The sequence below is a fragment of the Lagopus muta genome, chromosome 7 (genome assembly GCF_023343835.1).
Source record: "Lagopus muta isolate bLagMut1 chromosome 7, bLagMut1 primary, whole genome shotgun sequence".
Taxonomy (NCBI): Eukaryota; Metazoa; Chordata; class Aves; order Galliformes; family Phasianidae; genus Lagopus; species Lagopus muta.
The window spans coordinates 19,061,429-19,076,698 of NC_064439.1; the positions used below are offsets into that span (position 1 = coordinate 19,061,429).

The 15,270-nt window shown below is 36.7% G+C and overlaps 1 protein-coding gene across 2 annotated transcripts; it reads right to left on the reverse strand.

The window, feature by feature from the left end:
* Positions 1–210: 210 nt before the first annotated feature.
* On the reverse strand, positions 211–15,028 carry ARL5B (ADP ribosylation factor like GTPase 5B). 2 transcript variants are annotated; one of them, XM_048950502.1, is made up of 6 exons: positions 14,846–15,028; positions 8,053–8,113; positions 6,548–6,695; positions 5,010–5,093; positions 3,222–3,373; positions 211–2,098 (listed from the first exon to the last, which is right to left on the reverse strand). In XM_048950502.1, the coding sequence occupies exons 1-6, from the start codon at positions 14,889–14,891 to the stop codon at positions 2,050–2,052; spliced, it is 540 nt and encodes a 179-aa protein (XP_048806459.1). In that variant the 5' UTR covers positions 14,892–15,028; the 3' UTR covers positions 211–2,049. The 2 variants fall into 2 exon arrangements, with proteins under 2 accessions (XP_048806459.1, XP_048806460.1); XM_048950503.1 differs by having other exon boundaries at positions 14,782–14,882.
* Between the last annotated feature and the right edge of the window lie 242 nt (positions 15,029–15,270).

Below are 15,270 nucleotides of genomic sequence, written 5' to 3' on the forward strand. Positions count from 1 at the left end.
TATTGCTATTGTCAAAAATTACTTTCTCCGTAAAGGTATTCAAAGGTCTTTAAGAAGTGATAAGGAACTAAAACTTCTTTAAATTAAATTCTAATAAGGAAGAACCAGCCGTGAATTGCTAAATATACAGGATTACATCCTAAATTATACAAACATCAAACTGAAAATAAATTTAAATTACAAATGGAAATCAAGTCACCAAACAAGAAACCCATTCACAGTATTGTTTATTTTTTCATTTATAATTTAAGAACAAAACTTACTTTCATCAATTTGAACAGTTAGCATGAACTTCACAGCAAGAAGCTTTAGCATCAGATCTTTAACTTTCATTTTTTTTTCTGAAGTATAGGTTTGGTCTACATTGTTTTCTGCACATTTTGACTTGACAGTCAACACAGTCTTTCTCTTGAATGCAACTTTTGCTAGCCAGCACTAATACATAACTTTGTTCAACCAATCACCAATTCCAGATGTATTCTGAGCCTCCTTTTAGCACAATGTATTTGATGGTATTTTTTTTTAAGTTTCTTAAGGCTTTGTTCAAATATAAATGGAACTAAATTGAAAATTTACAAAATTTAAAACCTTTTTTTTTTTTAAACTCACTGTTCTTGAAATTATCAAAACCATTTTATCATTAAAGAACTCCAGCCAATTAGTGAAATGTTTCTAATGACCAGGCTCCAAGCAGTGTTCAGGCATGCATAAGTACAGAACATCTCCTTTGGAAGCCTGCCAAGCATTTATGTAGATTATGTATCTCATTGCTGGTGGGATTGCACTAGTAATTGAGAGCCTAGTTTTGTTCTTTTCTTTTTCTCCCCTCTGGGTTTGGGCTTTGTTTGTACCTAATGTGCTCAATTAGTTAACCCTGTTGTTTCAGATTCTCTTTACAGATCTAATTCTATCACCTTCAAGTTGAATTAAGAGTTATTAAGCCCAACCTTTTGCCACCTGTTTTTTAATTGGAAGCTCTCTACTTTTTAAACTTCCAGTTCCTAAGTTTCACAAAGTATAGAATTAGTTCTCCACTCCCACAAATAAGATTAAAAAAAAACAAACAAGGCAATATATTTTCTCTGCAATGAAAACTGAAAACATTCACATAAATATCAAGATAAGCTTCATTGTGAAGTCCATAGGTGTAGCACCATGATTTTGTTCTGTTTGTGTCTGGCTTCCCTTTTGAGTATACATTCATTTGGAAAACATCACTCTTACCAAAAAGGTAAGGCTCATGTATATACAGTATTCAAAATGTTAACAGATTACAACAAGTCTACACATAAAACTGACTGCCATGGTTCCAAATATAATTATCAAGAGGTTTATTTAAAAAAAAAAAAAAAAGTTTTCAAGGTCTAAATGAATAAACCAACACTAAATAAGAAAACTTATTCACTGTGCAAAGATCTATTTTCAGGTAAACAAAAAGCTACAACTACTCATCAAACAAAATGAGAATAATAGATTTCTTTTAAGGCAGAAATTAAATTATATACCAGGTTAAAAGCTGCCTTAATATTAACTACAACTAACTCCTTCAGCATTTAAAATTTGGCATTAATATCTATTAACCATTGTGCTGAGTAGAACTCCACTGATATTCCAAGAAGCCCAACTTTGGAAACTAAAAACAACACCAGAGTAAAGTCAACCTACTAACTACTTCTGCCATTATTAAACAAAATATCTAGATTTATGTTAGTAAGTTATATAAACTTTTTAGAAAGAAGTAGTATGAAATATTGGCAATGAAAAAACAGATTTTAAAAAGCTATCACTGAAAAAGTTAGAATACATAGTCAGAGAAATTTAAATGTTTAAAAACAGATTCACATATGTCCATCCAGTTGAAGATTAGTGTATTAAAAAATGTTAAGAAAATACTTTGTTTCAGTTCAACTGCACTTGATTCAAGTACAGTTTGGAGATTGGCTGATATAAATTAAACATGGTCACTGGCTCAGCAGCCAGAAGTACTGAAAAATGTACATGTTCACAGGATAAACAGAAGTCTCTTCCTTTGAATAAAAAAACAAACAGCTATCTCACTCCAATGCGGGAGGTCATCCACTCCAAGCCTTGGCATAACCTGAAAGATAGAGATACACTATATTGGTACTAGTTTTGTTCCAACATCTTAAAAGCGTTCTTAAAATAAACTACTAAAAATAAATAAATCAAATTGGAATTATGAACTGAATAAATAAAGCTAAGCCTTCCTAGGCATTAACAATAAAAAGTTGATCAAGCATGCTATTTTATGGAGGCTTGACACTCTCTCACTTATTTTCTTCTACAGCTAAAAGATGCTACTTTTCCACTTACTTAGAAATATGGGACCATATAATGAGAAACTGTCTCCTTGAACACTACAGACTTTTCAGACTAGGAGTAAAAGACAAAGAGTAGGTTACTCAGACTGAACTGGTTAAAGAAAAGGCAGTGTATTAAGAATTCAACAGCTCCATACAAAACTGTAAGCTAGTTTTTAATTGAACACCAGGACTGCATGGGATCTAACCTGCCTTCTCTCTCAATCTGCATTTCTAGATGTATCCCTAGATTAGATCTCTCCCAGATTCTGAAGAGAATTCCAGCTAGTGAACTGGATTTTTTTTTTTTAAATGAGTTGGCATCGCTACTGTCACAGTCCAGTTATTCTAGAGAAATTCTAGTTATTCATTTTGATTTATTATTTTTTATAAGAAAGAAGTGTGGATGATCAATGTTTCTAAACTGCTGTTCAAAAATTTCTCTTTTCCTGAACAGCAGCACGTTCAAAGATCTAAATTCATACATTAACAATTCAAAACTGACCTTGGCAAAACTGGTAGGAAGTAAGTAGAGTTAACTCTCAGAACAAAACAATGCAATCCAAAGATTCAATTAAAAAAGAGTCAATTCTTACTAGCCCATCTCATCCTACAAATGAAAGTTGCCAATCACTTTACATTAGAAAAATACTTCATGTATTTTAATACTTTACATTAGAAAATACTTCACGCCAGAATTGAGAAAGATCTTCCTACTCCCCAGTACTCAGTTGTACTATTTGTGATGCCACAAGATCACACAGCTTTAAAGACTGTACAACACAGCTGGGAAGACTTTAAGTATTAAATGTTAGTAAACAACTTTAAAAACCAAGATGAAAAAAAAAACAGTGACCCCATTTATCACATGTTACATGTACTTAAATAGTAAAAATTTACCCTTCTCCTGTCAAAGCACAACAAGACTGAATGTGCCATGGGTGATCCTTTATGGAGCTAAGGGTGAGGTATGTAGATATTTCAGCAGCTGTCATGCAACCCTTCATGTCCTGCTTGTTTGCAAAGATGAGAACTGCAGCCTTCCGTAAATCCTAAAAGTAATTTAGAATATACACAATTGTTATACTAACAAGCTACAGTGTTAACTATATTTCTCAGAAGAACTGCATTCAAGCTACAGTTACATAGTACCATGTTGTTACAACAGGCTTACAGCATTAGAAACTGATTACATTACTGAAGAAAACAATTTATTTTGAGGTATTTTCCAGCACAGGAAATCAAATCATCATGCGTAATATTGCTACCCTTTTGGTTTTGTCCATAAGTTAATTAAATGGAGTCTTGTTAACATGCATTTTGCAGAGCTCCACATCATCCAGACATTAGAATTATCACCAGATAAACATCCTAAAATCTGTATCATATGCTATTCAAACAGAAAATGCTAGATATCATTTCCTTGAAATTAGTTTCCACTTCATTAAACAGGTTCTGTGCTGGTAAACAAAAAGTAACAACTTAAAAAACTAAGTTAACTACTTTTAAAATTCTACTGTTCCAAAGAGATTTCTAATAATGCTGCTGCAGCTCTAGGGAAAAACAAAAACAACAACAAAAAAAAAACCCAGAAGTTAATACAAAATTGTTTGCCCCCTGTATGGAAATTAGGATTCCACAAAGCAATGAAACAAGAGCTGGAGATGCTCAGGTTTAGGAGCAAAGAAGGGAAAAATAACATAATATGCAGGCAGCTGGTAGCATCAATTACAAGTGTTTACCATATTTAGATATGTCTTAAAGTTTCAAGATAATTTTTCCATCAATAAAAAACAAAAATGTACATGGTCTAAAGATGAAAATTCACTATTACAAGTCGACTTCATTACAATTGAGTCCTACTGATAATTTCCAAGAGATGACAGATGACAATCTGAGACCTTACAACACTAGTAACTAGTGAATTACAATTTTAGTTTCATCACACAAAGCCATCTTTCCACCTTTTTAGGTAAAATATTTGCTCCTTGTCCAGATTCAAACTACATGAAAGAGTTTTTACTTCCAAGTTTATTTGAAACACTGCAAATCCCCTAGAGACATTAACTCAATGGATCCTTTGCACTGCACCAAATACTTTTTCTGCAAAGATATTTAAGATTTTAAAACAACCCTAAGTCAGCTTGAGTGTGATTACTGGAGGTTTTAATGTATTTTGCCTAATCCAATATATTCCTAAACAGAGACCCCAATATAACATAAAAGCTACAAATAAAATAATTCAGAAGAAAACTGAATGTTCCCACAGTATTGTATATGGTACTTAATTTTAAGAAACAGAATTAAAACAAGAGAAATCAAATTGCCTATATATTTATTTTTTAATTTTCACCATTAAGTAAAAAAGCAGTAGAGAACAATAATAGCCAATGACACTAACATGAAGTAACTAAAATTCAAGATACAAGTTCAAGATTTACAAAGAGCAATTTAATTATAATCAAGTAAAAGCTGATTTGATTACAATTACATTACAATTACACTAGAAGATTGCTTCATTACAGTTTTTCTATTTATGCTTAACATACAGTTCTAAACCATGCCCAACAGGCATGCACATAAAAGCTCAATTTTTCTGTCAGTTTGACTTTCGTTAACATAGGAAGCATGTAATGCTATTAGACTGTTCATCACAAAAGAAAGCAACTGTCCCAATCCCTAGCTTACCTCATGAGCCAGCATTCTATAAAGCTCTTCTTTTGTAATAGAAAGTCGCTCTCTGTCAATGCTGTCAACAACGAGAATGATGAACTAAGGAAAAAATAGCATAAAACATAAGTACAAAGTCTCAGTTACAGAAATCATGTTTTCAAGAGACCATTACCACAGGTCTTTCTACATGACACAGAAGTGGACTTTCTGAACATGTTAGAAAATAGAACAAGAGGTTCACTGTTACAGTCTTTCGCTAGAGCCCCAGGAATCATACACAGAGACTGACTGTGCATTTCAGCACTGCCATTAAGATCTATTTCTGTGCACTGCAGTTAAATCTTCCAGTTGGATTTTCAGTCCCTGCATCATAAGCAAAATAGTGGTGCAGGTACCAAAGGAGATAGTGGATCCTACAGATCATGGATCACTCTTACAATCTGGATGACCTGCTACACATTTACCAATGAAAACAGCTATTGCTGCCCACTACTACTGGTGTGCTCAGAAAAACAACAACAACAAAATCTTTATTTTGAAAGAACTTTTAGCAATTCACCACTATATAACTCACATGAATTAAAAAAAAAAAAAAAAGTTATTTCAGAATTGTACAGCAGACCTCAAGAAAGCTATTTACCTGGAGGGTTTTGCATGATGTTATTGCACAATACCTTAACCTTATTAAGTTAGCTTCTTACAACTTAGCACCTTGTAGTTAGGTACTCAGAGACAGCTATGGCAGTGATTTTACCCTTTTTATGCTTGCCAGGCATTCACGTGGCCAGGCACTTCCTGAAACACTGCTACACACAAGATTTACCATGGGAGGCAATTCTCACTAGTGTGAAAGTTACTCTTTAATCTCACTTTCTCTATTCCTTTTAGTTCACAGCCTTATAATAGAAAAAAAAAAAAAAAAAAAGACTGTGACAGTCAGTAATGTTCTCTTAAATATTTTGTATACATTATGCAACATCCATACACAATTCAGTGTTCACATCCAGTGAACAAATATTGTATTTGTAACATTTTGGCCATTGGTAAGTTCTTTCAAACCATGGTGCATTACCAGTACCTTGTGACTTCTACACAGCTAGGATCTCCTTTCCTTTGAATAAAAGCCACAAGCTGATACTTTCTAAATTCTGCTGCCTAGATGAGAGTTTTGTTCATTATCCTTAATTATTATTACCTCAAAAGCTTTTCAGACCAGATGTACTGAATTTAGGTTAACTACTGCAATCCTCACTGAATTTTATAAAGTACATAGTAGAATTTGCTTTATAATCCACTTGAAAAGAACACTTAAGACCTCAATTTAATTTTTAATTTCATTTAAGGTCATTATATTGCCTAGAACGTAAAATGTTACGAGGAAATTGGCTTCATTTCGGAAACACATCACGGTTTGTGGATTTGTTCCTTCTTAAAAAGATAAAAACAATACAGCTACAAACTTCATAAAAACTATCAGTATTTCTAGTTAAAAAAAAAAACATAATTTTAAACAAATGTACCAAATCTGCGTATTTCAAAGAAGCTTTTCATACCTCTGTGTTTGAATAGTAGGTATTCCATGATGACCTTAACGATTCTTGTCCTCCAATATCCCACATTAAGAAATGAGTATTTTTCACCACTATTTCTTCTACATTGCTTCCTATGGTTGGAGAAGTATGAACCACTTCGTTCATTAAGCTAAAGGAAACAACAGCACACCATAAGGACCAGTCAGTAAAATTCACAAGACTTGTCAATAACAAGAAATATGTTGCAAAAGCATTTCTAACTTCAATAAAGAAGTTGAAAGACTGGAGGTCCCTTCCAACCCCTACAATTCTGTGATTCTGTGAATTTTTCAAGTTACACATTCACATTCTTAAGGTAATGAAGTAAAAAGATTAGTTAAATGTGAATTTAGCTTGGAGACTACGGTTGACAAAATTCTTGTCTTGTTTTTGTATCACACTACAGATACCAGCAATGGGAAGTAAGCACGTTAAAAGCCTTGTAACAAATGCAGATGCATCTGCAATTTAACAGTGCTCTCTCATTAAAAAGACACTACTGGGTTCTTAAAATGCATGTTTCAAAAGGAGAAGTTGTGATTTCTGAAGATCGCAAATAAAAAGAACATTCAATTGTGCAAAAAACAAATCAAAATACAGTATAATCAAAGCACTCGACTTCACAACCTGACCTCAGACCAGGATCCCCTGGTTTCTTAGCTGAGAATTTCTCAGTTCTACCTTCAAGCTTTGGCAAAGTACATAGGAAGGGGCTTTTTTTGTTTTATCTTTTAAAAGGTATCCTCTGTTGCCTTCATACCCAAACATATGGATAGCCAATTCATTATGTACTTCCCCTTATCTGCAGTCACCAACAGTAACCAGGTTCCTGTCAATATCCTTGGATTTATCACAGATATTCCTGCAAGGCTGGCAAGATTTGGGAGTGATACAACACAGTGCAGTGATGCTATTGAAAAAGTTTATGGTAGGACCCAAGTGCAGTGAAATACTATTATTAGGAAATCTTGCATCACAAGCCTTAGACATTGCATACAGGAAACATTTGGAAACATTCATGGATTATGCAGGGTGGCTACAATTCTCATTAATTTAAAAATCAAGTTCTCTGCATTTTGTGGTCACAGGATTATTATTATTTTTTTTTTTTCAATTCTTAGTAATAAAAACAGGCTTTGATAACAAGGGAATTTGCAGGTCGTTTGCATATATAATTTTAATAACTAATTAATAATAATTAATTTATAATTCAGTGTAAAAACACTGCAGTTCCTTCACTTTGGATGTCAAACCAAGCATGTTCAGAACAACTAATGCCACTTAGCATGTGATTTAGCACAGCCCTAGAGATTCTGGTAGGTTGCAAAATGGAATATTCAACATTAAATTAGTGACAAATACTAACATGTAAGCAGAATAACAAATCTGAATGATAGAATCATTAAGGCTGGAAAAGACTCCTAAGGTCATCCAGTCCAGCCATCAGCCTACCACAAATACAGCCCACCAACAGTATGTATACTTACAACTGGTAAAGAATGGTCGTCTTTCCAGCATTATCAAGCCCCACTATGATTACTTTATGCTCTGTGTATAAGGAAAGAAAGACAAGAATGAACTAGTGGAAATAATAATAATTCTGGTTAATCACTTTTTCTCAATTGAGAAAGCAACAGCACTTTTGCCCAAGTTCAATAGCCTACACAGCCTCCAGGGAAAAAAAAAGAAAAATATAACCAAAACTACCTTCTGGGGAGCACAGCTTAAGGACAAATCAGCATTGGAAGCCTTCATACGGCTTTCCTTCATAAGGAAGGCTTACCCGTACGGTTACTTCATTTAAAAATATATCCATTTTAGAAAGATAAAAAGAAATAAAAACATTCACTTGAAAGAAACATCCATATTAACACTTGTAATTCAACACAGTCAAACCACCTAAAGTTACTGAGAATTTACCAAGAGCTAGTTTTCCAGAGCATGGATGAGTCTGCTGCTCCTCAGTCACGCAAAGCACATCCAAAGATTGCTGCAAGCACAGTCTAAGCCGTAAGGGTTAACAGCAGCCAATAGTTAAGGAACTGCTACCATTTGCATGGTAAAAGGAGGAAGCTGTATGTTCAATAAATCCCAATTTCCAGCACTCCAACTCTGAAAAGTTCTCTTTATGTAATAGCGGATGTCCCCGGCGCAGGGGAAACAGAGAACTCCAGAACATATTCTTTGTACTCCTTTTTAGAATTTCAAATACAACGACAGCCAATTACGATGTGATTTTTTTGATACATATCTGAAGTTAGAAGATACTGATCTGCTTGTTGATAAAAACCAAAGCACTTGAGAATAGAGAGAGGTTACAAATATAACATAAGGAAAACCTGTAAAAATAAAAAAAAACTTGTGACCAGTCTTTAGATTTATTTTTTTTCCTATGAGATATACTCCAACAAGTATTACCTATTTCCCTGTACTAATTTCCCTTCTGCTGCATCCTGCCAACGTATCCTAAGGAAATAACTTTTCCTGGCCTGAAGTCCAGTAATTCTTTTATCCACTTAAGTAGAGACACCACTAATTAACCACCTTCCTCAACACATAAATAGTAAGAAAGCCTCTCTGCTTTCAAGCCTAATAAATCATTCAATGTAACTAGACTGTCTTCTCTTTCAAATTCAGTTACATTTAAAGGGCTTTCAAAGTTTAGCACAGAAATATGCTTCCTTTCATTAAAATTGACCATGTTTTCACCTGTAGCCTACTAGACTATCAACGCTACCTCTGCAATGCTCTGTTTGCATTATTTTCAAGGAGGAAAAAACAAAACAATTCCAGTTTGGTGTTTTGTCTGCTCTTTCCAGCTTTGCAACGGAATGCAGAGCCTTGCTTAGGAATGAACATCAGAAGCACTCGACAAAACACTACCACCCTATTTAAAGTAAGGAAAAAAATAAATTCTTTTAACCGTTCACCATTCAAATGAGTTTTTTGAAAGCCACTGATTGGTAAATGGTTCAACACTAATGGGAGATTTGGGGGGCAGGGAACATGGGTAAACAGTTCAGTACTAAAGGAGGGGATGACAACATGCAGAACTTGTCTGTGTCACTGTAGTCAAGAAGTATTTTATTCAGTAACTGAATATGCATAAACAAATCCTAAGTGTTTAATTAATGACGTAGGGATGAAATTTAAGTGATGAAAGCAGCAGTCTCCATCTTTTATTACTGCTTTTAAAATAGTCATCTATGATGATGGAAATCACAAACATACAGGGAAGTCAAATCTCTATCTAGTTTGGTTAGGTTATGGAATTTTTACTTGTATACATAAAGAAAAAGATATGAACTTAAGAACTGCCCTATAAAGATTGAACAAAATTTTAAACAAGTACTTGTTTACAAGAGCAATCAGTTGAAGGCAGATTCGTTATGTAAGAAAAAGGTTGATTATGATGTAAATCACAGGCAGTGATTTCTATTCTCTCTGTGTTCTGCACTTAAAAACTAACCCAGGCTTTTCCCTTGCACTGGCTGATATTCAAACACAGTTAGGACCATAGCCATAATATCTTCCCAGTCCACTGTGGTCTTGGCAATCGGGAGAATAAAATTAATAAGGCAGTTACTAGAGCACAAGAGAAGATTCTTCATAAATGAGGTAAAAAAAAAAAAAAAAAACACAAACAGGAAAAAAGTGTAATAGGAATGAATAGAAAAAGTAAACAAACACATGAGAGACATTACTAGACTACTGCTTAAAAGTACCTCAAGAATTCAACCTTTCCTGGGCGCTTGTTTAAAACAATATACATATGTAATACCATTAAAAAACTGCTGTGAGACTGATTTATTATTCCAATGTGACATGAAAGTGGGGATGATCTTGCAGATATCAGAAAAAAAAGACATATGTTCTTTTCTTCAAAATATTACTGATAAATACTCCTAAACATATTCTTAAATATTCTTCCGTAGAAGGGTTTCATCAAGGGACTCAAATCTGAAGATTCAGTTATCACAGTTTTGGATCTTCCTAAATTGAAAAACAAACAAAACAAACAAATAAAAAACCCCAAACCTACAAACCCCTGATTTCTTTAGCGATGGGCAAGAATCTTTTCTTCCAATATACCCGAATGAAGAAGTGAAAGAATACTGATAGTTATCAGGTTGTGAGACAAAAACAGCACATCCAGTTGATAAGAAAAATGATGTTAAAAGCTTCAAAGCTGAAGACAGAAGGTAGACATAAGTTTGTGTAAGAAAGAGAAGGCAGAAGGAACAGAACTCTACTACACTTTAAAGTCTTCTCAACACAAGACAGATTTCTCCACACTAACTAAAAGCTTCCTTAGTGTCTTCTATATAACCCAACTTAATACAATTTGTGTTTCCAGACTTATTAAAATACATGTTAAAAAAAAACCGTGAGCAACCTTCAACATTCACCAGAATCAAAATCCATTTGTTTTTTTTTTCAGATAAAGGTCTCTGCTAACCCAACTGTGGAGTATGGAGACTGGCAGCAAGCATAGATGAAGTAACCTGTGGAGTTATGGAAGTTCATCACCTTGATTTTGAGCCTACCATTATTTTTCTTACGGCAGTTTTTCTTTACTTGTTTAACAATCACAGCACTTATTCTAAAAGTATTCTGAACAACAATCATTCAAAACATTTAAAATACAAACTTATGCACTTCTTAAAGAACTGCATCGGCCATACATCCACAAAAAGGTTCTAGGAAAGGAGTTACCTTTATCAGGGCTGCTGGCATTCACTTTTGTTTTTTCTTCATAATTTCATTAAGAGTTACACAAAGAGCATTGGTAGAATAAGTTAATCATGAAGTTTTTCCCCACTATGTTTACATGAAGGCAGTAAGTGCCGTTCCACCACTAATTCATACTACATGTTGCTTAGCAGGCTGCCTTATTTGAGTACTGAATCACCGCTTAAGAACGTAATTTCTGAAGCGATTTTCTTATATATGCCTTTATTTATTTTAAAATTAAATGCTAAAAGTTCAACCTTAACATAAAATAATTTATAACCAGACTCGAAATGGCTGCAGGGGACAACACATGAAGCCTTACTTTTTGCCAACTTCAAAAATACACAGAGATAATCAGGAAGCCATCAGTAAGTCACACTGAACAAAGAACTTAAACCTCTATTTTTAAACTAATTGTTTCTCTTGGAAGTAAACTGTCTACATACCAGCTCACATCATTTAATTCCGACTTGATTAAAAGCCATTACGTACTGAAAAGGCACGAAGACCAGAAAACAAGATTAAATAAGGCCATGGAACAGTTTTCACCGCTATTACTATCATCCATGCAAATTAAAAAAATAAAAGTAGAAAGTGATGCCATTGTTCAAAGGCTACTCGACACTCAAACTGGAAACAAATACTTCTAAACATATTTGCACAATTAAATCGAGATCAATAAGTCTGACTCCTTTGCCAAAACAGGCTCCCCAGACCAGGCTGCACAGGTAGGCACCCAGGTGGGCACCGAACCTCTCCAGAGAGGGAGACTCCACAATCTCTCTGGGCAGCCCATTCCAGTGCTCCATCACCCTTTCGTGAAGAAGTTCTTATGCACATTTGAGCAGAACTCCCTATGGTTCAGTTTGTGGCCATTTCCCTTCATCCTATCACCACACACCACTGATACGGCTCTGCCCTCATCCCTTTGTCTCCCACACCTTAGATATTTATAGACATTGATCAGATCACGAGGCTTCTTTTCTCAAGGCTAACAGACCCAGGTTGCTCAGTAACTCTCCTCTCAAGAGAGTTACTCCAGACCCTTTATCATCTTTGTGGCCCTCCACTGGACTCTTTCCAGGAGACTCCTTACTTTTCTGTATACCAGTATGTTATATGTTAGCATTCTAAGATTAAAACTTTTGAGAAAGTGACTTACAGATATTCTCCACAGAAATTATCAGCATTAATTCACCGCTTGATAATTCTTCATTGCATTTAGCTGTCTAGAAATTATTGATCAAACACCTTTTAGATTTGGCATTTTCAGCGCAGCTACAATACACCTTTACATAAAGCAAAGCTGCAGTGCATAGTTAATACTGGAATGAAATGCCCATGACTTCCTGTACACATCTTCTAGCACTTTAGCATTCCTCCTCCACCGTTCTCCACTTGAAGGAAGCCAGATGACACTTGCTAAATCTTTATTTTGTCTGCATTTTGCCAGCACCTGCTGCCTCAGCCTACTAGCACCATCCATGCTAGCCTTGACAAACCAATGCTGTGCTCCATGCACACCTGGGTTTATCTGTACCTATGGAATAGTCCCTCTGATTTGCTAATGTAATTATTTTGACCATACTCAACAGTTTCATGGGCCAACTTAGGAATGCTCTGAGCTCACATACAACTTGAAAAGCAACAAAATCCAACTCAGTAATTACTATATTATTATTATTTTCTCCATAGACATAATGATGATAACTATTTAGAGAGGAAAACCCTACCTGATGAGTCAAAAAATTATGGTCAATAAGAGTTTTCTAGGGTAAAATTTCAATTTTGATCACAAAATAAAACTTGCTTTACTCTCCATTTGCTGCAGTGAGACTGAAGATGGAGAGAACAACAAAACATGAAGAAAACCCATAAACCTCCCATTGGGATAAAAGCCAAAAGGTAAGGATTTCACAGTAGTGACTCACCCATTGTAACTACCATATTAATGGTTAAAATATTTTAATGTATTAAGAACTGCTTTCCTTTCAGGAATTAATATACAAAGACTTTTCCCCCCCTCACTAATGAAAAGAACGTCATCGCATACTAACAAAGAAAGAAACCAAAACAATGGAGCGGCAACTCTTATTCTCTTCCTGAGGATAAGTACTGCCATCATAGGGGACCATACGGATCAACAGTAAGAGCCACTTCTAATTAGCTCTCTGCACATCCTGGTGGAGTCCTTGAGGGAAGGGAGCAGCAAATCACAGTATTTAATTAAAAAACAAAAAAAAACAAGGGGGTATTTAAGAGCTTTGTGGAGACCTAAAGGGGGCTAAGGGAGGATACCTTGAATTTTTTCAAATGGGTTTTCCAGTTCAGATAAAAAAAAATAATCTTCAAGTAAAAGTAAAATATTCATTTATAAAACTCCATTTTAAGTCTTCAAGATCAACATTAAGGCATGGGAGAGATAAATGGCTTGGAACCTCTTCCTGCTCCCTGCCATGGGAAGACAGTTTGGCAGACAGATATTAATAAGTCCGCATGCTGAGGCTGCCTCAGCTATTTGCAGAATCAGAACAGAATACATTCACTCATGGTGATATGACTATTAAAGGGATACAAGGTGAACCTTGCGAAACTGTTTTGGCAAAAGAGTGTGATGTGGAAGACAACGACAACAAAAGTGTTGCAATTTTTGAAGTAGGAATGTAGTAAATTGAAAATGGGAATGGAGCACATGTTTTGAAACCTGATAGCAGAGCAATAACATCATCATTTTGGCTGCTCCAAACTCGGGGCCTCAAGGAAAATCAATACAGAGAACAAATTGCGTTAAGTATTTTATTCTCTAACCAAAGAGGGCGAGGTAAGCAAGATTCTTGAAAACAAATAGATACCATAACAAATTTTGTTTTCGTGATAACTGAGCTGAAGGCAGTGGCGGCTCCAAGTTCTGAACATCAAAGCTGAACACAGAGCACAAAGCATTTGGGTGCATTAGGGAGAAAACTGTCCCCGAGCTCTTTCCATTCTTGGCACGAGAAGTGATTTTCTTGGGTCATTGAACGCATTCAACTAGCGGCTTTTGCCAAAACTCAAACAGAACTTCACCTCAAAGGACCCAAAGCAAGTTTGTTGGTTTTTTTGTTTGCTTGTTTTTGTTTTTTTTTTTGCCTCCAAACTAAAGATAAAAACACCGTGATTTCAGTAGCAGACTTCAGTTTAGAAACGCGGCCCCGATTGCCCACTAAAGCGGCGGCCGCTCTCTCGGTTAGAACGGATATCGGGAGGCAACGGCCGGCCCCGACGCGCGGCTCCGGGCACCCTGCAGGCCCCGCTGTCTTTCAGCGCTGCCGCGAGCAGCCCGGGAGAGCGAGAAACAAACCGAGAAACAAAGCGGCTCGGACGGCGAAGCACAGCACAGCCAGCGCCCAGAGCGCTACAAAGGGCCAAGCCCGAGTTCTGTCCGGACGCGTCCCCAGGGAAACCCACCGCAAGAGGAACCCCCCCCGCCCACAGCTCCTCACCTCCCCAGCGCTCCGCGCCCACGCTCAGCCCCACCGCATCTCTCGGAGCCAGCCCGGCGCCCACCTTGGTTCCCAAAGAGACTCCACAGCTTGGCGAAGATCAGGCCCATGCCTGGCCCAGGCTCACCTCGCGGCGCACGGAGCCCAGAGAGGCGGCGAAGAGTACAGCGGCGGCACCGGGCAGACGCGACGACGAGAGGGCGGGCGGACGGTTGAAGGGGCGGGCACGAGCAAGGCCCCGCCCCTGGCCGGGGGCCGCCCCGACTCCCACGCGGTCGCCGCGCTGCGTCACTGTGTGCGTCATCACGTACGCCCCCGCAGGTGGTGGCCGTGCCGTGAGGCCCCGCTAGGCCGCGCCGGAGCGTCTCTAAGCCGGGTCCCCGGCCCCGAGGCGTGTGCGCCGCGCTCGCCCTTCACTGCGGCCGGAGGGCCCGATGGCTGTAAAGGTTTTCTTTCCTATGGAATAAAGCAGTGAGAAATGATGGGGCT